Genomic DNA, 26,594 nt, shown 5'->3' with positions numbered 1-26,594 from the left:
CTTACACTTCAACCAGCCCAGGAGACAACCGATTTTCCCGGGACTTACGGTTTCCATAGTTACAGGTCCCCACGCCTGCGCACGGCCCCGCGTACCACGCAAGCGCACACCGCCGTGTTGGCTGCCGCGCGCCTCTGGGTTCGAACACGAGCTCCTCCCTCCCCTTCCCTCCGCTACCCTATCGCCTTCTTGCCCGGCCTCTCCTGCGCGCGCCGGGAGGGAGCCTCTGACGTCATTTTAGCGCGCCCGCGGCGTCTGGAGTGGCGACAGGGAACATGGCGCGTTCCTAGAAGCCGTTTTCGGCATCAGTAGGTGGCAGCGTGTGGACTAGCAGCGTGGGGGCGCGGAAGCAACCAACGCCGCTTCGTGTGGACAAGTGGAAAGGGGCGGGCCGGGCTGTTCCGGACCGAAGCACACGGTGAGGCCTGGCCGCGAGCCGCGCGGGTGGAAGGGAGGAGGAGGAGGAGGAGTGGGCTGGGCAGCGAGACCCCGCGAGCCGAGGGCGGAACGCGGGTCCACCTGAGCTGTCCGCCGCGGCCGCGGGCCTCGCGGCCCTGGAGTAGCCCGGGGAGCGCGGGCTCCCGGGCCCCGGGAAGCCTGACATTGCTGGGGCACGGTGCGGAATGGCAGGGTCTGAGTGACAGGCTAAGCAAAGCCGAGGGTACCCATTGTGTCCCCTGTCGCCGGCCGGGGAGGGGGGTGTATTTGTCCTTGGAGGCTTGGGGTTGTACAGTGCAAGGGAACGTGCTTCTCCCACTAAAACCGGTGTATGTTGTTAGCTGTGCAGGCGACCTTGCAGTGGAAGCAGTGCTGTGAAAAGCTTTAAACATTACACCTTTCCTTCTCTTTTAAGGAAAAAAAAGACTTAAGCATTTTTTTTTTCTTATTTTTCGGAGAGGAGATTGATTCTGAGCCGCCAGTGCTCAAGCTCGGCGACTCCTGCAGCTTTACATTTGGGAATATTTGTGATTCAGCAGAATTATGTCGAGGCCCATAGCACTTGCCATTTTCCCTTAATCCTTTTATTTTGAGGTGAACGAGGGAACCGTATGGCAAAGTGATTTGCGTCAATAGCAAACACTGGTAATTTGGCTCCTGGTGCCAAGGTTGTAATTGGCACACTTCCTCACCACACATTAAAGGAGCTCTGTTGTATTCGATAGCGCCTTTAAGATTTGCTTGTTATTTAGAAGGAAGCAAGGAAGAGCAATTTACAACCATGCTTTTCAAACCCACCCCCCATTGTCATTTTCACGTTATTTAAAATTTCTCTATTTTGATTAAGAGCAGAATGACTTCATTAAATGAACTACGCGTGGCTTGATAGCTCTCCTTACATCATAGTTCCATACCGAGGATAATTTTTGTAAAATCAGAAAATTTCTCTCTGTTGATTGTGATAAGATTGTAGCGTGCCCCCCTCCATCCCCGTTTTCTGATGGCATCTAGAACTGGGGCTGGTGCATACAGTTTAATTATGTCAGTAGTTTGTTGATGTGTGTTGTACCTACAAGGCAGAAGGGTGTTCTTTGCCTTGATTACACTTCTTAAATCGAGAAGAGGATTCTCAGAGGAGAATTTGGATGTGGTGATATGATTGAAGGTTCTAAAGAAGTGTGGAAAACTTATTTTGTAATTAAACACAAGCCTTTAGATTTTGTGATGTTAGGATGTATTTGCATTCAGAACCAAGCTAGAAGGCAGAATAATGCTTGCAGCATTTGGATTTAAAATATACTGAAGATGTTTCTCCAGAATAGAAATATCTATATTTAGGGAAAGGTAATGTTTGATTAGTTGGATCTTTTTAAAAGATTTTTAAAATTTTAATGTGTGTATGTTAATGTTTACTGGTGCTGGCACAGGAATAAGAGGATGTTGGATCTTTTGGTAGTGGAATTACTGGCTGTTGTGAGCCACCTTGACATACATGCTGGGAACTAACCTTGGGTTCTCTGGAAGAGCAGCAAGTGCCCTTAACTGCCAAGCCATTTTTCCAGTCCTGATTAGTTGGTTCTTGTTGTTTGTCTTGCATGTGTGTATTATTTAATCTTCCTTCTAATTTATTATTATCATTATTATTTTTATTTTTGAGATAGGCTCTCACTACGTAGCTTTGGTTGGTGTGGAACTCCATTTGTAGACCAGGCTGGCCTTAAACTTACGAGATCTGCCTACCTTTTCCTTCCTGGTGCTGGTTGTGTGCTAACATTTCAGGCTTCTTAGGTAGTATTTCTGTTGGTAATTTTAAATTTATTTTTATTTTATTTTTGCAGTGTTGGTACTGAACCCAGAACCTTGCACATGTTTTACCACTAAGCATCTTCATTTTTGTTTTTTGTTTTCTTTTTTTGTGGTGTTAGAGATTGAAACCAGGGACAAGCACTTTACCACTTTGCTATTATCCCCGTTTCCCCAGCCTTGTTTCTTTCTTGGACCTTGTGCAGATGATGGGTATTGTCAGCTAATTCCAGGGTGTTTTACAGAATGATTAATCACATCTCTTGCAGGTGTGCTTCTGGAGTATCTTTTGTTTGATTTTCTAAATATGAGACTGACTACCAATAAGCCTACAATTATATAAGCTTTGTGCAGCATAGGTTCAATTAGGGTTCTACATCCTTGCTCCTCAAAATTGGGAATTTGGTAAAAATATATACTTCTAGCTCAATTGAAGTTACTGAAACAATCTCCATATTGAGGTATTTTTTATTAGCATATATTATACCCGATAGTAGGTCTCATTTTGGCATTTTCATACATGTACATAATATATTTTGACCATATTCACCCCATTACTCACATGGCCTTTCCATTAATATCCTTCCTGTTCCAACTAGCCCCTTTCTATTTTCATGTCTGTCTCTTTCCTATGATATTAGGATTGTTCATAGGAACTTTGAAGATTTGTTTACACTTGCATGGGTCCCCTTACCAGTGGCTGCATCATTCCCCCGCCTCCCTCATCAACCATTTATTGCCTATAAATCCTCAAGGAGGGAGTTTGTGAGCCCCTCCCCATTCCATACCAGGGTGTTGATAGGCTCACTCTTGTGATCTGTGGGGTGTGTGTGTGTGTGTTTGCATTCTCACTGCCAGAAGAGAATGTATATTGTTACCTTGATTGGGATGTCTGATTTCCATTTAAGCTAGGCTGGCTGAATGGCCAAGCAAGCTCTCTTGTGACCTACCTGGTTTTGCCCCCTGCCCCATGTTGTGGTTATAGACTCAAGCACCCATGCTCAGCTTTATACATAGGTGCTGGGGATTTGAACTCAGGTCCTCATGCTTGTAGAGCAGTCTTAACCTACTGAGCCATCACTGTCCCTCAAACATAGTAAGTAGTTTTGTGTAGGTAGTCACAACTTCTGTGAGTTCAAGAGTACAATAGTTAGCATTTCGCCTGCCTCATCACTGCTTCTTCTGACTCATTCTTTTTGCCCCATCTTTCATGATAGTCTCTGAACCTTGGAATTGGTATCATAAGATGTCATATTTGTTCTTGGGTATTCAACAACAATGTAGTCACAGTACTTTAACCCATTATAAGTCTCTGTAGTCACTGCTGACATTGCTAAAAACTTCTCTGACCAAAGCAGATAACAGCACAACCTACAGTAATAAACAGTTATTTAGAAGGCACTTGTGATAATTATATCATGTACATTTTGGAAAACAGCAGAAGTAGCTTCTCTTCTAGGATCTCTAACCTCTCCAGCCATGGGTGTTTGGCTGGGTTTACAGTACCAGAAATAAATTCCCTCCTGTACTGGGCATCCAATACAATCAGACTGCAGTTGTTTAGCCCCGAAGCAGGCTTACCACTGTTGTACCAGTGGGCTCATCTTTCCTTTGTGGTAGTATTGTGAGCACATGGCTCACAACTGCATAAGACTGTTGATGTCAATTCTTTCCTAGCAGCCAGCATAGCTCTTTTCTAGCACCATGAGAGCTAGCCAACAGAGAGGGAGCTACAGTCTAGTTCTAGCTTGATTTTTCTATATCTTGTGAGGCATGTGCCATTTAAATTTTTTTAATAGTAATATGTCCTTATATTCTTGTTCTAGGGAGTGAACAATAGCAGTGGCAGTTTGCCTGTATTGTTTTGGGAGCCTTGGGCTCCCCAACATTGGATCATGTATTCTATTCCTAGCAATGATGTTTTTATTTAATAACTTATCCAGAATCTGCTTTTTTTTTTTTAAAGATTTTATTTATTTATTTATTATGTATACAACATTCTACTCCCGTGTATATTTGCACACCAGAAGAAGGCACCAGATCTCATAATGGATGGTTGTGAGCCACCATGTGGTTGCTGGGAATTGAACTCAGGACCTCTGGAAGAGCAGTTGGCGCTCTTAACCTCTGAGCCATCTCTCCAGCCCTTGTTTGTTTGTTTTTTGAGACAGCGTTTCTCTGTGTAGCTTTGGAGCCTGTCCTGGCACTTGCTTTATAGGCCAGGCTGGCCTTGAACTCACAGAGATCCACCTGCCTTTGTCTCCCAAGTGCTGGGATAAAAGGTGTGTGACACTACCCCCTGGCCAGAATCTGCAATTTAATGAGATATCCCGATTATAGGAGTGTTCAATAAAGTTTGAGATGTACTACTTTGGTCAATGAAAGTTGGAGAATGAGTGTGTGTAAAAGCCCATCATCATTTATTTTAATTTGAAGTGTTTTGCTTATTCTGATTCATTTGGTCAGAGAAATGGGTCCAAATATGGTAATGCTCTAAGATCATACATATCTCTGTATTTATAATTCTGGTTCTGATTCATCCTATTGCTTTTCCTGGTTCTATTTGCTGGTCACTGTCAGGGTCTATTGTATCAAAACTCTCCCAAAACATTTGTGAATGACAGGTAGGAATTCAACAGTGGACATTTGTTTTAAAGTAAATTACTTATTTTTTTTTAAAGATTTTATTTACTTATTATGTATACAACATTCTGCTTCCATGTATATCTGCATACCAGAAGAGGGCACCAGCTCTCATAACGGATGATTGTGAGCCACCATGTGGTTGCTGGGAATTGAACTCAGGACCTCTGGAAGAGCAGTCAGTGCTCTTAACCTCTGAGCCATCTCTCCAGCCCAAATTACTTATGTGTGTGCCTGATGGCAAGACCTGAAGAGAGTGTTGGATCTCCTGGAACTGGAGTTACAGATAGTTGTGAGCCACTGTTTGGGTCCTGGAAATCAGACTTAGGTCCTCTGCAAGAGCAGCCAATACTCTTAACTGATGAGCCATCTCTCCAGCCTAACAACGAACATTTCTTTTATTTTTTAATTACATTTTTCATGCAATATATATATTTTTTCTTTTTGCTCTTTGGGGGCCTGCTACCCAGCTCCCAAATAACCCAAATAAATCACACATGGAGACTTATTCTTATAAATTCCCGGCTTTAGCTTGGCTTGTTTCTAGCCAGCTTTTCTTAACTTAAATTGTCCCGTTTATCTTTTGCCTCTGGGCTTTTATCTTTCTCCATTCTATATACCTTTCTTTGCTTCTTTCTCCATGGCTTGCTGTGTTGGTTGGCTCCTTATGTCCTCCTCTTGTTCTCTCTTCCTCCCCCTCCTCTTTCCAGATTTCTCTTTTTGTTTATTCTCTCTGCTTGCCAGCCCTGCCTTATTCTTTTTCTTGCCTTACTCTTGGCCATTCAGCTCTTTATTAGACCATCAGGTATTTTAGACAGGCAAAGAATCACAGTTTCAGAGTTAAACAAATGGAACATAAAAGAATGTAACACATGTTTGCATCATTAAACAAATGTTCTACAGCATAAACAATTGTAACACACATTAAAATAATATTCTCTAGTAATATATTTGTTTTTCTCCTTCCTCTGACTCCTCCCCATATCCTCTTCACCTCCATATCTACCCAACTTTATATGTTCTCTCTTACACACACACACACACACACACACACACAGGAAACAACCCTCAAAACGAACAAAAAACACAAAAAATAAAAACAAATAGGTAAAATGCCAGTAAGGAAAAAATGTCAAAACAAATCAAAATGAACTGAAAAGTTCGTAGAAATACTATTGAGTGTTGGGCCTGCCTTAGAGTTTGGTTGATATACTCAGTGGTACTCCATTGGAGAAAGGAGATTTTTCCCTTTGCCAGCAGGTATCAGTTGCAGATAGCATCTTGGTTAGGGATGGGACACCATGTCTATTTCCCACCTCAGTGCTAGGACCTGGTCTGGCTTGAAGCTGTGCATTTCTTATTTATGCTGTGTCACAGTCTCTGTGAGTTTGTATGTGCATTAGTTCTGATGTTAGGAGACACTGTTTCCTTGGAGTCATCCATCACCTCTGGCTCTTCCAATCTTTCTGCCTCCTCTTCTCCATAGATTCCCAAGCTTTGAGGGAGGAGTTTGATGAAGACATACTATTTAGAATTGAGTGCTTCAGAGTCTCACTTTCTGAACATTGTCCAGTTGTGGATCTTTGTTGATTTTTTTTAAAGATTTTTATTTATTTATTATGTATCCAACATTCTGCTTCCATGTATATCTGCACACCAGAAGAGGGCACCAGATCTCATAAGGGATGGTTGTGAGCCACCATGTGGTTGCTGGGAATTGAACTCAGGACCTCTGGAAGAGCAGTCAGTGCTCTTAACCTCTGAGCCATCTCTCCAGCCCCATCTTTGTTGATTCTTGTCTACTGCAAGAATAAGCTTCTCTGATTGGAGTTGAGAGAGGCAATGACCTATGGCTATATAGCAGTATGTTATTAGGAGTCATTTTATTGCTATGTTCCTTTAACAGAATAATAGTAGTAGGTTTTTCCCCTAGGCCCATGACCTATCTTGTCTCAGGGTTTTGGTCTCTCTCTCTCTCTCTCTCTCTCTCTCTCTCTCTCTCTCTCTCTCTCTCTCTCTCTCTCTTTTGGTTTTTCAAGACAGGGTTTCTCTGTGTAGCTTTGGAGCCTATCCTGGCACTTGTTCTGGAGACCAGGCTGGCCTGGTACTCACAGAGATCTGCTTGCCTCTGCCTCCGGAGTGCTGGGATTAAAGGCATACGCCACCAATGCCCGGTTTTGGTCTCTTTAGCAGTGTCAGATTCCATCTCATGGAGTGGCCTTAAATCCACCAAAAAGTGATTGGCTACCCCAAAATCTTTGTGACTATTCACTATTATATCTTGCAAACACATCACTGTCAACAATGAACATTTCTTAGATAGTAGCTGTGGAACCTAGTAATTCTATATGTTCTTAATATTGCTTTTCTGTTTCCTGCAGAGACTATTACCTTTTGACCTTCTGTTCTCATTCTTTAATGGCATTCTTGCTGTGTTACCTACAGATGGGGTATATTACACTAGAAATTTATTTTCTAATAGTTTGGAGGTTGGTAGTTCTCATTTAAAGATGCAGATACATTTAATTTTCTATAAATCCCTGTCTTAGGGTTTTATTGCCATGACCACAGCAGGTCTTACAAAGGAAAACATTTTATTGGGGCTGGCTTACAGTTCAGAGATTTAATCCATTATTATCATGCAGGGGAGTATGGCAGCACACAGGCAGACATGGTACTGGAGAAGGAGCTGAAAGTTCTACATCTAGATCAGCAGCTGTACCAGGAAGAGAGGATGAATCACTAGGCCTGGCTTGAGTTTCTGAAAGCTCAAAGCCCACCCTCAGTGACATACTTTGTCCATCAAGGCCACACCTACTTCAATAAGGCCACACATCCTAATCGTGTCAATCCCTGTAGGCCTATGGGGGCCATTTTCATTCAAACCACCACAATCCCTGTCCTTGCCTCATGCTCTGTCATGCTAAACTAATTCTTCAAAAGTAATTGGATTAAAATAAATTTGGATCTTGTTATGCCTGGAATACACCCATCACTTGTGTGACATTGCTACAGCATGCACTCATCTAGGGAACTCTTACTCAACTTTCAAGAGTATGCTGTTTCCTTCCCGTGTGAGGGGAAGCCTCTGCTAACCCTGTTAGAGTGTGAGAGCTTGTGAGTTCTTCCTCCATAATGCTTACCACATCTTTACAATGTATTTTAGCTTCTCTTTGTAGAATTGAATGCAAAGATTTCCATACTATATTTCTTTCAAAGTGGTGCATTACCAATAGAGGTTATTTCATTGTTAGAGACTGTGAATATGAATGCAATTATCAGGGATTGGTATCAGGAATATTATTTTCTGTGAAGGTTATACTTAGAAGGATTAAAAAGGGAGAGGTTTGGCTGCTTTTTGTGGCTTTATACAGGTGAATGTTGAGATCAGGATTTATTCAAAAGTTGATTGATTACTTTTTGTTGTTTGGGTTTTGAGATAGTGTTTTACTATGTAGCACTTGGTAGTCTGGAACCGGCTACATAGATGGTGATGGCCTTGAACTGGAAGTGATCTTTTATGTCTTCTGAGTGCTGGGATTTCAAGTGTGATACATCGTATTTGGCCAAAGATTTCATTCATTTAACAGCTAATTTTCATTACTCTTTGCCAGGTACTGTTCTAATTTCTAGGATACACGTTGAACAAATTTAAGTCCCTGTTCCCTGGCCACTAAATTCAAATCAAGAGGCTGTACTATAATGATCTATACATGCTGACTGTCAGATTTTTAATAGTGTTACACAGAAAGATTAAGGCTGTGAGACATTAGAAAATCTGAGTTGAGGGGTTGTCATGCTTCACTTCAGTTGTCAACTTGACACAAACAAGGGTCACCTGTTAAGAGGAAACCTCAGTTGAGGAATTGCCTCCATCATACTCCTATTGCCATGTCTTTGGGTAATTTTCTTGCTTAATAATTGATGTAGGTAGGCCCAACTCATTGTAGGCAGTGCTATCCCTGCACAGGTGAGCATACCTGCTTGCTTTATACTGTGATTAGCTATGATGTCATATATGAACAAAGAGTACACATTTCTTAACTTTATGTGGTTCATGGTTTGTTAGATAAGATACAGTTAAGCACGGGAGTAGATATAATAATAGAAATGTGTAGAAGGTGGCCAATGTGAAGTAGTGTTCTACTATCTAGTGCAATTGGAGGTTTCACAGAAAGTGATGTTTGCATTGAACAGTAACTTTAGTAATGGTGTCCGTTAGCAGCACTTAGAAGTAGATGGACTAGTAGGGTGACTCATCTAGGAAGTGTAGCAGCTTTGCTAGAGTCAGGTTTACTTTTTCTTTCTGCAGGTGGTCTTTCTCCCCTCCCCTCCTTCCATCCTCCCTCTTTTCTTCCCTCACTCCTTCCCATCTGACTGTGTTGCCCAGGCTAGCCTTGAATTCAAAATCCCCCTGCCTCAGTCTCCGTTGAGATTACAGGTGTATACAACCTGTATTACAACATGCCTAGCACCAATATTAAGATTTTCTGGTTTTATTATTGTTATTATTATTATTATCATCATTATTTTATTTATTTTGGTAGATTGGTATCACACACCTTTAATTCCAGCTCTAGAGAGGCATAAACAGACAGATAACTGTGAATTCCAGACTGATCTATATAATAAGGACCAGTTCAGTCAAAGATACATAGAAAGTTCCTGTCTCCAAAAAGAAAAACAAAATGTTTTTAAAGTTAATTAACTGTCCCCTTTTAAAAGCTTTCTAATATGGGAACTTTTCTGTTTTTAATTAAAAATGTTCCTGCATATGTCTGTGGTGGTGGTGGTGGTGGTGGTGGTGGTGGTGGTGGTGGTGGTGGTGTGTGTGTGGTGTGTGTGTGTGTGTGTGTGTGTGTGTGTGTGTGTGTGTGTGTGTGTGTGTGTGTCTCCATGGAGACCAGAAAAGGGATTGAGATCCTTAACCTGGAGTTATAGGTGGCTATAAACTGCCTGATACCTGTGCTGGGATCCAAAATTGGGGGTCTTCTGTGAGGACAACACTGTCCCATGGTTGGTTAGCTTGCTAGCTAGCTTACTTTCTAAAAATTACTTTTTTTTTTTTTAGATTTTAATATAATTACACCATTTACCCTGTCCCTTTCCTCCATCCAAACCCTCATATCCTTTTCCTTGCTCTCTTTCAAAGTCATGGCCTCTATATGATTAATTGTTGTTACATACGTACATGTGTAGGTTTACAACCACCTTTAACTCCCTATGTATGACAGGCAAGTGCTGTACTACTAAGTTGCATTCCATCCCTTAAAAAAATTGAGACAGAGTCTTGCTAAGTTGTTCAGGCTGGCCTAGAACTCTTGGTTTTCAAGTATCTATTAGGGGGACATTAAACCTTGGCTCTTGATGATCATGATGGTGTACCACTTTAATTCCAGTACTCAAGACGCAGAGGCAGGTGGATAGCAAATTCCAGGATAGCTAAGGCTACTCAGAAACTCTATTTCAGACAAAACAAAACACTCTGGCACTTAAAATAATCTGCCTTTATTGACAGTATCTTCCCAATTAAAGCATCTGTTTAAACCATTTCAATTCTTTTTTTTTTTGGGGGGGAGGGGTAGGTTTCGAGACAGGGTTTCTCTGTGTAGCTTTGGAGCCTGTCCTGGCACTCGATCTGTAGACTAGGCTGGCCTCAAACTCACATAGATCCTCCTGCCTCTGCCTCTGCCTCCCAAGGGCTGGGATTAAAGGCATGCACCACCACCGCCCGCATCCATCTCAGTTCTTAACTCAAAGTATTGATAGGAAATAATCCCTGCTTTTAGAATTGTTGAGGAATTGTGTTGAGAGGTTGGTATCATTCTTTATTGAACCATTTATTATAGTTATTTCCAATACACTATCTTCTCAATCTTTAAAAAACTTTCAAATACACATTTATTTGTGTGTGTGTATGTGTGTGTGTGTGTGTTTCGGGTGTACATAACACAGCATGCATATGGAGGTCAGAGGACAACTTATTTTGTGGGGGTTGGTTCTCTGAATCATAATGGCCCTGTGACTTGAATGCAGGTCACATAAGGCTTGGTGGTAAGTCCTCTGCACCATCCTGCTGCCTAGCTTTTTTAGTTTGAGACAGGGTCTTATTACGTAGCCCTGACTGGTCTTGAACTCTGAATGCTAGTTAGATACTGATGAGGGCCATCTGCTGGTTGCAGACTTTTTATTAAGTATCCTTATATGGGAGAAAGATTAAGGTAGCTCTCTGATGTCCTCTCATAGACACATTTGGGCTATGCATGAGAGATTCATACTGATGATCTAATACCTACTTAATTTCTCAGCTCCAAATACCAAGACATTAGGCATTAGATTTCAGCATATGACTTGGGGGAGAGGTCTACAGTATTTAATACATGACAGTATGTTCCTACCCCTGCTCCCCACGTCTACTTTGTATGTTTTGAATTTGCATTTTATCTTTAAAATGATTGTGATAATGAAGAGAGGCTGAGGTAAGGCATCCTAGTTTACTCCTAGGAAATGGTATTTAATTAGAATTTGGAAACTTGAAGTTTTGTGTATGTGGGCTCTCCAATCTCATTTTACTTTTATTTATGAAATGATAAAAAGCAATTTCCTTTAGAAATATATCGATTTCAGTAAAAGTAATTAGAATTATGGGAATTCTGATTAATGGCATAGCTAGTATATAGAGTGAATAGGTGAGTTGAAAGAGTTTTTCAAACCCTGCCTTTTTTTCCTCTGTTTATGTTACTGCCCGTTTTTTCATATACTTATAATGTGTATTCAGGTGTGCTAACTTACCATTGCAGGCGTCCATGGATCTCCATAGTGCCAGCTCCGTAGTTCTGCAGGTCTTAACACAGGCCACAAGTCAGGATACTGCTGTTTTAAAGCCAGCCGAGGAACAGCTGAAACAGTGGGAGACACAGCCAGGGTTCTACTCAGTGTTGCTGGTAAGTAGTTCTTGAAATAGTTTATCTTTAATGAAGTGAGACATCCTTATTTTAATAGGTTTTTCAGTATAGAGATTTACTAGTAGTCTAGTGAAACTGATCCAAATTTAAAACGATGTGTGTGTGTCTTTTGCTGCTGTGGTGGGTCACTCTAGACAACCTTCCCAATGCTGTGACCCTTTAATATGTTCCTCATGTTGTGGTGACCCCCAACTATAAAATTATTTTCATTTCTACTTCATAACTATAATTTTGCTACGGTTATGAATTATAATTGTAAATATTTGTGTGTTTTAATGGTCTTAGGCAACTCCTGTTAAAAAACCTGGAACTTGTTACATAGACCAGGTTAGCCTGGAATTCACAGAGATCTACCTGTTTTTGCCTCCTAAGTGCTACAACGAAAGACAAGTATCACCATGCCTGACCTGTTCCAAGAGTTTGTTTTGTTTTGTTTTATATGTATCAGTGTTTTACCTGCATGTATGTATGTGCACCATGTGTGTGCCTGATGCCCAAAGAGCTGGAAGAGGATGTTTTATCCTCCTGGAATTATTGTCAGTTGTGAACCACCTGATATGGGTGTTAGGAACTAAATCCAGACCCTCTGCAACATTAACAAGTATAACCACTAAACCATCTCTCGAGTCCCCGGGGCTAACATTTTTAAAGCTTATGGTACAATAGAATTTCCCCATTGGTTATTAAGATTATGTTGCATGGTTTAACTTGCATAGTTCTTTTCATAGTTTGCTACCACTGTACAAAACAGGAACAGTGTGGATTATTGGTTGACTTAACATAAATTGTTCATATCACATTTCACTTTACATCACTTAAAAGTGCTATCATGTCAAGTGTGATGGCACACACTTTTATTTAATCCCAGCACTCTCGATAGAAGCATGTGGATCTCTGAATTTGAAGCTAATCTGGTCTATATAGTCCCAGGCTAGGCTATATAGTGAGACTTTGTCAAACAAACAAACAAATAGTGCTATCAGACTCCTTTGTAAGCACGATTGTTGTTGTTGTTTTTTTTAATTTTGTAAGTGTTGTGTACCACATGCATTCAGTGCCCATGGAGGCCAGAAAACTATATGGGAGTTACAGACAGTTGTAGGCCTCCATTTGGATTCTGGGAACTAAACCCAGGTGCTCTGGAAGAGCAACAAGTGTTCTTAACTCTTGAACCATTTCTCTAGCCCCATAAGCATGATTGCTTTGGTAAGTAGTTTTGTTACTGTGGAATAGGTTATTTTATATATAAATATAATTTTATATTTAAAATTTATATTTAAATAATATAAATTTATATATAAAAATATTTTATATATATATATGTATATTTCCCTATTGCTGTGATAAAATACACTAACAGAAATAGTTTATGGAAGGAAAAGTTTATTGAGGTTCAACAGTCCATCATGGCTAGGAAGGCATTGTAGCAGGAGCTTGAGGCAGTTGGTCATGTTGAAGTCAGGAAGCAGACTTCGATGAATGATTAAGCTAAGCTACCTTTTCTCCTGTTTCTGCATCCCAGAACATTTACCCATCGATGGTGTACCTACTTTTTGAGTAGGTCTTCTCATCTCAGTTAATCAAACCAAAATAATATTTCACAGACATTACCCTCCACCTTCCTAATCAAGACAGTCCCTCACATACATGCCTGACAGCTGGTGATTTTGGGTCCTGTCAAGATTAACCATTACAATTTCACACATGTATTAATATGTGTATAGCAACATGCCTGGGTACTTTTTTCTTTTAAAATTTAGAATGTCTTTATTTTAGTCCTCCCTCCTCCCTCTTCCTCTCCCTTCTCCCTTTCCCTCTTCCTGTCCCTCCCCCTCCCTCCTCTGTGTATTTCCGATTTTTTTTTTTTTTTTTTTTTTGGTTTTTCAAGACAGGGCTTCTCTGTGTAGCTTTGGAGCCTATCCTGGCACTGGAACTCACAGAGATCCGCCTGCCTCTACCTCCCAAGTGCTGGGATTAAAGGCATGTGCCACCAGCTCCGATTTTTTTTTTTTTTTATCAAGGAAATTTTCTAACATATTTGAAAGGATAATATGAGTCTTTACATATTTATCTGTTGATTAAACTTAGTGAAATGCTATTGAATAGGCATTCTATCTTGTTTGAGGGGGGTTGGCCAGGCCTCACTATGTATCTCAGGCTGACCTGAAACTTGAGATGTATTCCAGGTGCTGGGGTTTCAGGTAACACCTGGCTAAATAGGCCTGTTTTCTTAGTTTAGATGGTAGAAGTATATATTTTAAGAAAATATACATTTGATATATGTAGTGATGAAATTTAAACAAAATCAATAAAACATCCGGGGCTGAGGTTGTAGATCAATTGCTAGAGTGCTGGCTTAGCATGCAGGAAGCCCTGGGTTCAATCCTCTACATCTCATAATCTGGGCATGGTGCTGCCTGCCAGGAACCTCAGCATCTGGAAGTAGAGGCACAAAATTTAAGTTCATTATTGGCCATATAGCAAGGTTGAGGCCACCCTGAGGTACATGAGATACTTTCTCAAAAATCAAACACATAGGGCTGCTTGGTAAAGTTGGTGAAGGGTTGCTTCACAAACTAAAGGACCTGAGCTTGGTCCTCAAAACTCAGTGTAGAAATGTGTGGTGGAGCTAGAGACAGGATGCTCCCAGGAACTCACTGCTAAAAATGCCTGTCTGGAATAATTGGTAATCTCTAGGCCAATGGGAAGCCTTGTCTCAAAGGAGGTGGGTGGCATTTCTGAAATGATACCTGAGGTTGTCCTCTGGTGTCCATATGAAACCATACACACAGTGAACGTGCACACACATGTATCAGTACATAGCCACATTCAAATAATAAAGCAGTCAGACAAATCCATGTTTTATTTTGGTATGTTAACTATATTTTTATTTTTATTTATTTATTTTTTTGGTTTTTCAAGATAGAGTTTCTCGGTATTGCTTTGGAGGCTGTCCTGGAACTCGCTTTGTAGACCAGGCTGGCCTCGAACTCACAGAGATCCGCTTGCCTCTGCCTTCCAAGTGCTGGGATTAAAGGCATGCGCCACCATCCCCCCCTCACCGCCCTCCCGCGTTAATTATATTTTTAAATGATTATATGTTCATTCTAATACATTTTTTTATTTGCAGAATATTTTTACGAACCACACCCTTGATATAAATGTAAGGTGGCTTGCTGTGCTGTATTTTAAACATGGAATTGATCGTTACTGGAGACGCGTAGCACCTCAGTAAGTTCCGAGTCCAAATTCAAGAAGAATGAGACTGTATCTGTGTATTCAAAAGAATGTGAATTGTTTAATTGGGCAACAGAGAAGTTAGGATGACTTGGAAATATGCAGAGCATTTGATACATAAAAAATCCAAAAAGTATGTTAGTTCCTGAAGAAATGTGTTTGTGTAGTTCAAGAACTATATTATTGTTTTTCTTTTCCTTTTCAAGACAGGTTTTATCTGTGTGGCTTTGGAGGCTGTCCTGGAGCTAGTTCTGTAGACCAGGCTGTCCTCCAATTCACAGAGATCAGCCTGCCTCTGCCTCCTGAGTGCTGGGATTAAAGCATGTTGTTTTTCTACATGGGTTTGTATCTTTCCATCCCACCTGTGTATGCATGTGTGTATTTATGTGTACATATGTTCCTGCCTGCCTGCCTGCCTGTCTTGGCTTTCAGCTTCTGAGGATCTGAGGATCAAGCTGAGTGCCTGAAGCATCTTAAAGAAGCAAAATGTTTTGATTTTGAAAAGGAAATCCTATATTATGTCCTCATTCACTGAATCTTCATTTCTGTGTCTTACATTTTCTCTGGGAAGAATGGATAGATAGCATACATTTGCAGTTTCGTTAGGTTAGGTTTTAACTGTAATGTAGGGGTAAAGTGAGTAGATTCATCTTAAGAATTAATTAACACTGCTGGGCATTGGTGGTGCACGCCTTTAATCCCAACACTCGGGAGGCAGAGGCAGGTGGATCTCTGTGAGTTCCAGGCTAGCCCGGTCTCCAGATAGGCTCCAAAGCTACACAGAGAAACCCTGTCTCAAAAAACCAGAAAGAGAGAGAGAGAGAGAGAGAGAGAGAGAGAGAGAGAGAGAGAGAGAGAAAGAAAAGACAGACAGACAGACGGGCTAGTGGCACCAAGCAGAAGACTCCCAAACAGATCTATATACAAAGTGCATGTTAGAGCCACAGTGGCACAAGTCTACAATCCTAGCACTTGGAAGAGGGACTTGACAGTAGCCTGTAGTAGTCTGACAGTCTTTTAAAAATAATACTAATAATGTTAATTTAAATTTGAAAATTTTTTAAACTAGAAAAGGAGGTAAAGTGTTTGATGCATAAAAAAATTATCAGTGAGCCAGGCCTTGGTGGCACACGCCTTTAATCCCAGCACTCGGGAGGCAGAGGCAGGCAGATCTCTGTGAGTTCCAGGCCAGCCTGGTCTCCAGAGCGAGTGTCAGGATAGGCTCCAAAGCTACACAGAGAAACCCTGTCTCGAAAAACCAAAATAAATAAATAAATAAATAAATAAAAATAAAAAAAAAAGAATTAACACTATGTAGTTTATGGCTAGGCAGTCTTTGGAATTTTGGTGAATAACTAGCATAAGCTGTGCTTTCCAGTAGATGGCACTAAAACTCTTCAGGTTTTCATTTTTATAAGTAATTGAAATTGTTTTATTCTGAGTATTTGAAAGTGCCTGTAAAACTTACCCTTGAATGGTATTAGAAGGAACTGGAGTATTTTTAGGCTGTACTTTAATGTGAGGGCAACCCTTTTGATTTCAGGAATAATTGATGATTTGTTGAGAAAAGAAGCAATTAGTGATGACAAATTGCATGCTTGTTTGTTTGTATTTTGTGACAGGATTTTACTCTATATCTGTATTCAGGTAGCTTGCATAGACCAGGCTGACCTGGAAATTACAGGTAAACTCTTTTTGTGTCTCTTGAGTTCTTGGATTATAGGCATGTGCCACCATGTCTGGCTAAATTTTACCTTACGCTAATTTAAATTTAAATAGTTAAGGAAGGAATCATAGTATTAAATAGTTAAATTGTCTTTTAGTGTATTGAGATAAAAGTGGGCATGAAGATGAATGTACTCACAAAGGAACCAAGGATGGCAGACTAATAATTGATTTTATCTGAAGATTTGAAGCACTTAAAAGTTTGTATGTTTACTGTTAATGGTCAGAATAAGAATTATTTTCATAGCTTATATATTATTTTCATGAATCAGTCAATTTAACTGGGTCATAATTAGATGCTATTAGTTTCAATTTGAGATATAGTCTTAATCTAACAATAGAATTATAATTGGAGGTTTTTTTTTAAAGATTGATGTAAGTATTGATTATGGTGCACAGTGCATATGTGAAATAGATGAAGTACCACACATTCTTTCCCTCATTGTAGTACACAGATAACTTTTTTTTTTTTTTTGGTTTTTCGAGACAGGGTTTCTCTGTGTAGCTTTGGAGCCTATCCTGACACTCGCTCTGGAGACCAGGCTGGCCTGGAACTCACAGAGATCTGCCTGCCTCTGCCTCCCGAGTGCTGGGATTAAAGGCGTGTGCCACCAACGCCTGGCTCACTGATAATTTTTTTATGCATCAAACATTTTACCCCCTTTTCTAGTTTAAAAATTTTTCAAATTTAAATTAACATTATTAGTATTATTTTTAAAAGACTGTCAGACTACTACAGGCTACTGTCAAGCCCCTCTTCCAAGTGCTAGGATTGTAGACTTGTGCCACTGTGGCTCTAACATGCACTTTGTATATAGATCTGTTTGGGAGTCTTCTGCTTGGTGCCACTAGCCTGTCTGTCTGTCTGTTTGTCTGTCTGTCTGTCTGTCTGTCTGTCTGTCTGTCTGTCTGTCTGTCTTCTCTCTCTCTCTCTCTCTCTCTCTCTCTCTTTCTTTCTTTCTTTCTTTCTTTCTTTCTTTCTCGTTTTTTGAGACAGGGTTTCTCTGTGTAGCTTTGGAGCCTATCTGGAGACCGGGCTAGCCTGGAACTCACAGAGATCCACCTGCCTCTGCCTCCCGAGTGTTGGGATTAAAGGCGTGTGCCACCAACGCCCGGCCCCTTTGTCTTTCTTTTAATTACTGATTGATGTATTTTCTATTTTTGGATCTGATTTAATGTTCTCATGCTAGTTTGTTGAGATGGGAGCTTAGATAAGTTGATATTCAGTTCCTAAAAAAATACAACTTTCTTAATCTAAATATCTAAAATCCAAGATGCTCCCAGATCTGAAACTTTTGATTGCTGCTATGATATCACAAGAAGGAAATTCTACAAACTGACCTCATGTTACAAATTAAAGTAATTATGAAAGTGCACTAAAAATATTGTCTAGAGTTACCTTTAGGCCATGTGTATTAGGTTAGGTATGCATAAAACATGAATGTATTTCACGTTAGACTTGGGTTCCCTCTCCAAGATAGCTTATGAATATGCAAATATCCAAAAATCTGAAAGAAATCATCTGAAACACTTTTTCTTTTTTTTTTTTTTAAAGATTTTATTTATTTATTATGTATACAACATTCTGCTTCCATGTATATCTGCACACCAGAAGAGGGCATCTCATAACAGATGGTTGTGAGCCACCTATGTAGTTGCAGGGAATTGAACTCAGGACCTCTGGAAGAGCAGTCAGTGCTCTTAACCTCTGAGCCATCTCTCCAGCCCTGAAATACTTTTTCTAAAGCATTTTGGACATGATACTCAACCTGTGTGGACATTTAGAGCACTAAGATTTTTCTTATAATCATGACTTCAGTTACATAAACCTCGAAAAAAATATATCTTCTTCTTCTTCTTCTTCTTCTTCTTCTTCTTCTTCTTCTTCTTCTTCTTCTTCTTCTTCTTCTTCTTCTTCTTCTTCTTTCTTCTTTCTTCTTCTTTCTTCTTTCTTCTTCTTTTAAATGAGACAGGGTTTCTCTGTGTAGCCCTGGCTGTCCTGGACTCGCTCTGTAGACTAGGCTGGCCACGAACTCAGAGATCTGCCTGCCTCTGCCTCTTCAGTGCTATGATTAAAGGCTTGTGCCCAGTAGGCACACTGATTTTTGTAGATAATGTAAGACCCTGATAATAATCCTTAACTCTATTTAAGCCTTCCTGTCTCTAATACTGTTGTTATTGGTACTTTAGTTCTCTGCATATTTTCCGTTAACTTAATTTGTTTGTTGTTTATTGAGAGATTGAGAGAGAAGTGTAAGTGTGTGTGTGTGTGTGTGTGTGTGTGTGTGGTTGAGCACATGCCGTGGCACCCATCTGGAGGTCAGATGACAATTTGGAGTTGGTGCTCTTCTACCATATGAGTTCCAGGGATTGAGCCCAGACTGTATGCTTGGTGACCCACTGAGCTATCCCACTGGCCTATAGTTTTATAAATTTAAACTCCAGAGAGATGTATTAATCAACAATATTCATTTGAATTTAACTTTCAGTTTTTTCTCACCTTCAGTGTCACTTTTTCATCTGCTTGAAGTAGCTGCCCTCAGTTTTATTTATCCATTTGTTTCCTTGTTTATTTACTTGAGATTGGGTCTCACTCCCTATCCTACTGTTTCTGATTCTTCAGTTGTTAACAGTGTATGCTCAACCAGAAGTACCAGTTTTTCTCATGTTTCAATCTGGGTATTTCCATTTACTTGCTGTTTCTCTGTTCTAGGATTTCTCTTTGATACTTAAAAAAAACCGGATTCTAGTTTTCTGGTGAAATTGTCCATCTTGTACATATTTTAAAAACAATGATTTTAAGTGTGGTTTTGGTGACTGTAGTGTCTGTGTTTTGGATTTGGTCACATCTTCCTTTATTGGGTTACTCCTGGTAAGTTTTAGTTGGATGATGAACATAGTATAATTACAATTGGAGAGGCTTGAAGTTCTGTTACCTTTCTCCAGAAAGAATTTAGGTAAGCAGCAAAAGATGACCTTAACCTTGGTATAATTGAGGGTGTTTTTATTGTTGTTTTGCTTTTCGGTTATTGTTTGTCTCAGGTTAGAGCCTTCCTGGGGTTTTAACTATAAGCTTTGTATGTTTGTCTACTGAAATGCTGCTTTCGGTCAACCTGAGTTTTCGGTTTTGCCTCTCTAGTGCTGCAAGACCTGTTGAAATCTCTCTTTGCACCTTAGTCTCTTGGCTGCTGCTTTTAGCTTCTTCTTTTTTTTTTTTTTTTCTCTGGCTGGGTCAAAGGGAGGATATAATGGTTCATCACAGTTCAGTCATTTCTTTCGGAGACCTAATTCCTCTGACCTGGCTGCCTGTTTTGTTTTGGGGTTGTTAGTTTCTTCAGGCTGTCATACCAAACTGTATGCTTCAAAATAACAGAATTTATTCTCTTACAGATTAGGTAGCTAGAAATCCAAATCAACAAGTTTGCTCTTTTTGCGGGCCGAAAGGATTAGTCTTTGGTACTTTATAGTTTCTGATTGTGGCCATCAATCTTAGGTGCTTTTTGCTATGCTATGATGTTGAATCTTTGCCCCTATTGCCACATGACCCATGCCAAGCCACCTGATTCTTTGTCTACATTTTCTTATTATACGGACACCAGGCCAGGTATGGAGGTGCAGGCTTATAATCCTAACACTTGGGATGTTGACATAGGATTTAAGTTCAAGGCCTTTTGGACATCATAGTAAGTTTCAGGTCAGTGTAACCTGTATATTATGACTCTGTGTCAAAGTAAAACAACAAAGAGAAAAACACCAGCATCAGAATAGGACTTATCAATGCAGAATGATTTTTGTCTTAATGTGATTAAATTTACAAAGACTACAGTATTTCCAAATACAGTTGTAATCAAGGATATTGACTTATAGGACTTGAGTATTTTATTTTTGTGCGATATAGTTTAGCTCAAAATACATGCTTTGCTTAAAATTTATTTTATTTAAAATTTATTATTGTGTGCCTGCATGCTTGATCTGTGGTTGTACATATTTCATGGCCTGCATGTGGAAATCAGAAACAATGTTGTGGAGGTTTTCCTTCATCTTTTTGTGGGTTCTGAGGAATGAAACCTGTTGTCAGACTTGAGTGGTGTTTACCCATATAGGCATCTTGTTGGTCCTTAAAAAAATTTTAAAGTCATGTATACTTGTGGTTAATCTTTCTGGAGTTATTTGTCTCATAATAGATACACTGTCCTAGGCAGAATTGGAAACAGTAAAGTGAAGATTAAATTTTAATTTAAAAATAGATAATACAGGGGTGGGTGATGGTGGAGCATGCAATCCCAGCACTTGGGAGGTAGAGGCAGGAGATGTCTGTGAGTTCGAGGCCAGCCTGGCCTACAGAGTGAGTTCCAGGACAGCCAGAGCAACACCGAGAAATCCTGTCTTGAACCATTCCCGCCAAATAAAAGATAATACAAAGCCAGACATGGTGGTATTATACATCTGTTATAAAACTTGAGAGACTGAGGCAGGATTTTGAATCTGAGGACAGTTTGGGTCATATAGTAAGACCCAGTTTCAAAACCAGATGAGCAAAAATAAAAATAATGCCAAAATACTGAACCGATTTAAAGTTCGATATATAGAAGATCTTCTGTAGTAACTTCTTTATTTAGCTCTATAGTTTCTTTCTTTGTATGTAGTAAAAAATTTTAGTGTTGTGTTTGTTTTTCAAAGATGTAAAATGAAAGACCAAGCCTGTAAGTCAGTCAGTCAGTCTGTCTGTCTGTCTGTCTGTCTGTCTGTCTGTCTATCTATCTATCTATCTATCTATCTATCTATCTATCTATCTATCTATCTATCGGCAGGGTCTCACTATGTAGCTCTGGCTGGCCTGGAACTCATTACATAGATTAGCCTAGCCTCAAATTAAGAAATCAGCTTGCACTTGCCTCCACAGTTCATCAGGATACCCAACCAACTTGCTTTTATAGTTTTTTTTTTTAACATTTATTTTCTTTGTGTATGTATGTGCACTTACATGCTACTTTTTGAGTGCTGTGGTGTACATGTGGAGGTAGAAGACAATTTATAATAGTTCTTTTCTTTTACCATGTGAGTCTGTGTTGTCAAACTTGGTGGCAAGTGTTTTTTCCTGTTGATTGATCTCAACAGCTATTTAAATTGATTTTAAAAAAAGTCTTCTGACAAATATTCTTTGATTCTAAACCTCCTTAGCTGTAAATTTAAAACTTTATTTTCTTTATTTTATATGTCTGGGTGTTTTGCCTGCCTGCATGTATATCTGTGTACCATGTATGTTCTTGGTGCCTGCAGAGACCAGAAGAAGGTGGAAGTGGATACAGATGCCTAGGAGCTGTTGTGTGGGTTCTGAAAATTGAACCTGATCCTGTGGAGAAGCAGCCAGTGCTTTTAAACAATGAGCCATCTCTCCAGTTCCTACTTGTAAAATTTTATAGAAAGGATTTATGACAGAAGACAGAAGTGTGTAGCTATTAAATCTTTATTTTGTATATAACTGTTTTTACATTAGTAAAGGTGAACATTGACATGTTGCATTATTATTTTGGATTTATCTTATTTTCTACAGGTTACATATTGTACTTTCTGTTTATTTCTGAAGGAGCTTTAGCTTCTCACTTGATGTGGGCCAGCATTTAAATAATGGCAATCAGAGTCATGTATTAAAAGGTGGTTTTATTGTGAAAATTCATAGCACTTCTTGTCTTGTTCACTACTGGGAGGCATTCCCTTTTGTAATAAATTTACTTTTTTTTTACAGTGCTCTCTCAGAAGAGGAAAAGTCAACATTGCGAGCAGGGCTTATCACCAATTTTAATGAACCAATAAACCAGGTCAGTGACAAAATGAAAAAACTGAAAGCTGAGAATTACTCCCCTCCCCCATTATTTTTCTTAAAGATATGGTCTCCGTGCATTCCTGGCTGTCCTAGAATTCGATACATAGATCAGGCTGGTATAGAACTCACAGAGGTCCACTTGCCTCTGCCTCCTTAAGTTCTGGGATTAATGTAACAACAACTCTTAACTCTTTCCGCCAGCCGTGTGAGTTCTGCGGCCACATTAGGGCCCCCAAATAACACACAGAGATTAATATTAGTTACAATGCCGCTGGCCAGTGACTAGGATTTCTTATTTGCTAGCTCAGTCTTAATTATCAGCAATAACTAGTAATCTATATATTTTTATAAGGATTTATCTTACCAAGGATGCTGGCATTGTGCATCCTCTCTTCCTGGCAATCACATGGTGACTGCTGTCTTTACTTTATTTCCCAGAATCCTCCTTGACTTCTAGCCCCACCTATCTTGCTTTCCTATTGGCCAACAGTGCTTTATCAACCAGTAAGACAAACATATACACAGAAGGACTTCCCCCATCAGATTAAAGTCATGTACCACCAAACATACTTTGTTTTGATATTAAAAATAAAATCCTAGCTGTGTATGGTGTTGCACACCTAGATTCCTAGCATTTGGGGGGTAAAGGCAGGAGAATCAGGAATTCATCTTAGCCACATAGCAAGTTGGAGGCTATTCTGAGCTACATAGTAGCATGTCTTAATGCTTCTCCCTCCCCACCAAAAAGAGTCCTTACTCATTGCTTTTGTTTATGATGCTTATACACAGCTTCTCTGCTGGCTTTTAGACTTTGCATCAGTTGTAGCTGTTAAGATTATGGTTAGATTTGACAATTAATGACAAAATTCATGTTACTTTGCAGTATAGTTTATACTTTTAAACTTTCTTAGTTTTTAAGGCAATATTTAATGGAAATCTTAAAATAATTTTCCTTTCTATTTCTTTTTTTTTTTAGAGAATACTTTATTACTTTTTGTCTCTCTATTTCTTAAAAGGCTTTTTGTGTTTGTGATGTTTGTTTTAGGGAAGAATTCATTTGGAACAGGTTCTCATATGGATCCCAGGCTGGCCTCTGCTTGTAGTCATCCTGCCTCAGCTTTGCACATGCTGGGGTTACAGGCATGTGCCACCACAACTGGTGATTGTCGTCTTACTCTCTCCAAATTAATCTTTCCTGAACAGGAACATTTAGTATGCGATTTGTTACATGCCTAAAACATGGGTGTATTCTTAAGTATTTCTAAAGTAATACTATTTATTATATTTGATGTAAAAATTTTCAATACTATATTGACCAGTATTTCTAATGTAGTTTTATCATGACCTGTTAAGTTAGCAGTTCTTAACCTGTGGGTTGTGACCCCTTTAGGTTAGAACAACCCTTTCACTAGGATCACCTAAGATCATTGGAAAACATCAATATTTATATTGTGATTCATAGCAGTAGCAAAATTACAGTTGTGAAGTAGCAACAAAATGATTGGGGATCACCACAACACGAAAAACTGTATTAAAAGGTCGCAGCATTAGGAAGGTTGAGAACCACTGTGTTAGGTGTCATCTGTTTTTTGGTGCCTCACAGAGAAGATGAGGATGAGGGAGAATGGTGCTATTTCTTGGGGGTTGGTGGAAGGGTTTGAGCGATTGAGGGTAAAACATGGCATATTTGTCCTTTAAGTATCTAGTAGCTGATGCTCATTCCTGTTCTTCAGGCAGTGCCACTCAATATGTAGACAAAGACTGTGCTTATATTGCTACAGTTCAGGAACTCAGAGACGTGTATCTGTTGATAGTGATTTGAAATTAAAACCAGAACTTTAAAAGGATTAGTGAATTTAAAAATAAAAAATATACTTCATATAAATAATTTTTGGAAATGAGCAATAACTATTTCAGAACAAAAAATATTTAGTGAGAAGAGTAACTTTTCTCTTGAGTGTTTAGTATTGAAATGAGGACTTCAATTTCCACATACACTTTTTCTTTATCTTGATATATAACTTTTGCAAAAGTTGCACAAACAAAACTTAACTTTTTGGGGATGATGACATTCACCTATAATCTCAGCACTTTAGAGACTAAGGCAGGTTGTGAATTTGAAGCCATTTTGAGTTACATTTTAGGTCTCCTCACCCCACCAAAAAAACTGAAGTAAGTTAAAAAAACACAGGAAGACTCATAGTGATATGTAATTAGAAAGGTTTCATAGATCTTAGAGTCTGTGAACTATGCTTTGAGGACCACTGTCTTAAATAGTTTAGTATAAGTTTAATTATATTTGTTAAACATAGTTAATTCCTAATTTTAAAACATGAGCATATTTTTATCCATGATTTTATAATTATTTCTGATGATTTCCTTTTTTTTTTTTTTTTTACCTCTTTAGATTGCAACTCAGATTGCAGTGCTGATTGCAAAAGTTGCTCGATTGGATTGTCCCAGACAATGGCCTGAACTAATCCCCACTCTTGTAGAGTCTGTTAAAGTCCAGGATGATCTTCGACAGCATAGAGCACTACTTACTTTCTATCATGTTACCAAGACACTGGCATCTAAACGACTGGCTGCTGATAGAAAACTGTTTTATGATGTAAGTTATTTAACACAATTACATTTGATTATGAAAATAATGCTGCTTGTATAAATATGGCTGTCATTTTACTTACTAATATTTTGGAAAGATTATGAGTTCTTTCTAATCTTAAACTGCAGTGATATGAATGGAAAGATCACTTAGGTGTCAGTGAGGATGTTTGGTTGATAGGTAACAGTTTGAAAACAAGAAATTGGTTTGAGATTGTCAATAGAGTTCAGATGTGATAATAAATCTCTTCAGGAAAGCAGTGGTAAAGGGAACAACTAGGCAGGTATGACTTGAAATTCAGGAATTAGGATTGGCATGTTTAGATAGTTGATGGTGTAGAGATACAACTGAAGGATTATTGTATTAATTACTTTTCTTGTCTCAGTGATGAAATGCTTGACAGAAACAATGTAAGGGAGTTGTTATTTTGGCTCCTGGTTTTATTCCATCGTGGCAGGGAAGGCACCAAAATTGATGTTGGCAGGCATATATGGTGCAGGCTCTTCAGATCTTGGTGGATCAGGAAGTGGAGAGTTCAGCCTAGTCCCCAAGCTACTAATTCTTCTAGCCTGGCCATAGTCCTAAAGGTTCCACATCTTTACAAAATAATACCACCATCTATAGAATTCATCTTTTTTTTTTTTTTTTTTTTTTTTTGGTTTTTTGAGAAGGGTTTCTCTGTGGCTTTGGAGGCTGCCTGCCTTTGCCTCCCAAGTGCCGGGATTAAAGGCATGTGCCACCACTGCCTGGCAGGTATTCATCTTTTAATTTTTATTTTTAAATTATTTTGTTTTGTTTTTTGAGACAGGGTTTCTCTTTGTAGCACTACTGTCCTAGACCTCGATTTGTAGACCAAGCTAAACCTCAAACTCAAAGAGATCCGCCTGCCTCTGTCTCTCAAGTGTTGGGATTAAAGGCACGTGTCACCACGCCCAGCTTATTTTTTAAGTTTTGGTTTAGACATGGTCTCTTGTAGTCCAGGCTGGCCTCAAACTTGCTGTGTAATTGAGGAAGACCTAATACTGATATTCATGCCTCCATCTCCCAAGTGCTGGGTTACGTAACAGATGTTCATTACCACACCTAGTTAGTTTAACTGTCCATACACATAGTTGAACCTATAGGGTATATTCCGTTCAAACCAAGTGTTCTTGGTCAGTTCTTTACCAAGTGTTACTTTCCATACTGTTCTAGGCAATCTCTTAAGTGTTATGGTTGACTTTCCTGTAGTGTGGTTTGAGTTCCTTTCTCTATCTTCTGAAATGCAGGTCTGCCTAGCATCTGATACTAAACTTGGTGGACTATTTATCACATTGTGGTGAATGTTCACTTAATTTTCTCAGATCACTGCACT

The 26,594-nt window shown here is 39.3% G+C and overlaps 1 protein-coding gene across 2 annotated transcripts in view; it reads left to right on the top strand.

The window, feature by feature from the left end:
* The first annotated feature begins 227 nt into the window (after positions 1-227).
* Positions 228-26,594, top strand: part of Ipo11 (importin 11) — a 135,367-nt gene continuing 109,000 nt past the window's right edge. Inside the window, exons 1-5 of one of the 2 annotated variants that reach the window (XM_027401523.2) lie at positions 228-418; positions 11,685-11,828; positions 14,980-15,080; positions 22,558-22,630; positions 25,043-25,246. In XM_027401523.2, coding sequence (XP_027257324.1) covers positions 11,691-11,828; positions 14,980-15,080; positions 22,558-22,630; positions 25,043-25,246 — 516 coding nt within the window. In that variant the 5' untranslated portion in view covers positions 228-418; positions 11,685-11,690. The remainder of the gene's footprint in view (positions 419-11,684; positions 11,829-14,979; positions 15,081-22,557; positions 22,631-25,042; positions 25,247-26,594) is intronic. The other variant, XM_027401522.2, reaches the window with a different exon arrangement.

The sequence above is a fragment of the Cricetulus griseus genome, chromosome 2, assembly GCF_003668045.3.
Source record: "Cricetulus griseus strain 17A/GY chromosome 2, alternate assembly CriGri-PICRH-1.0, whole genome shotgun sequence".
Taxonomy (NCBI): Eukaryota; Metazoa; Chordata; class Mammalia; order Rodentia; family Cricetidae; genus Cricetulus; species Cricetulus griseus.
This window is presented reverse-complemented; position numbering and strand designations above follow the sequence as displayed.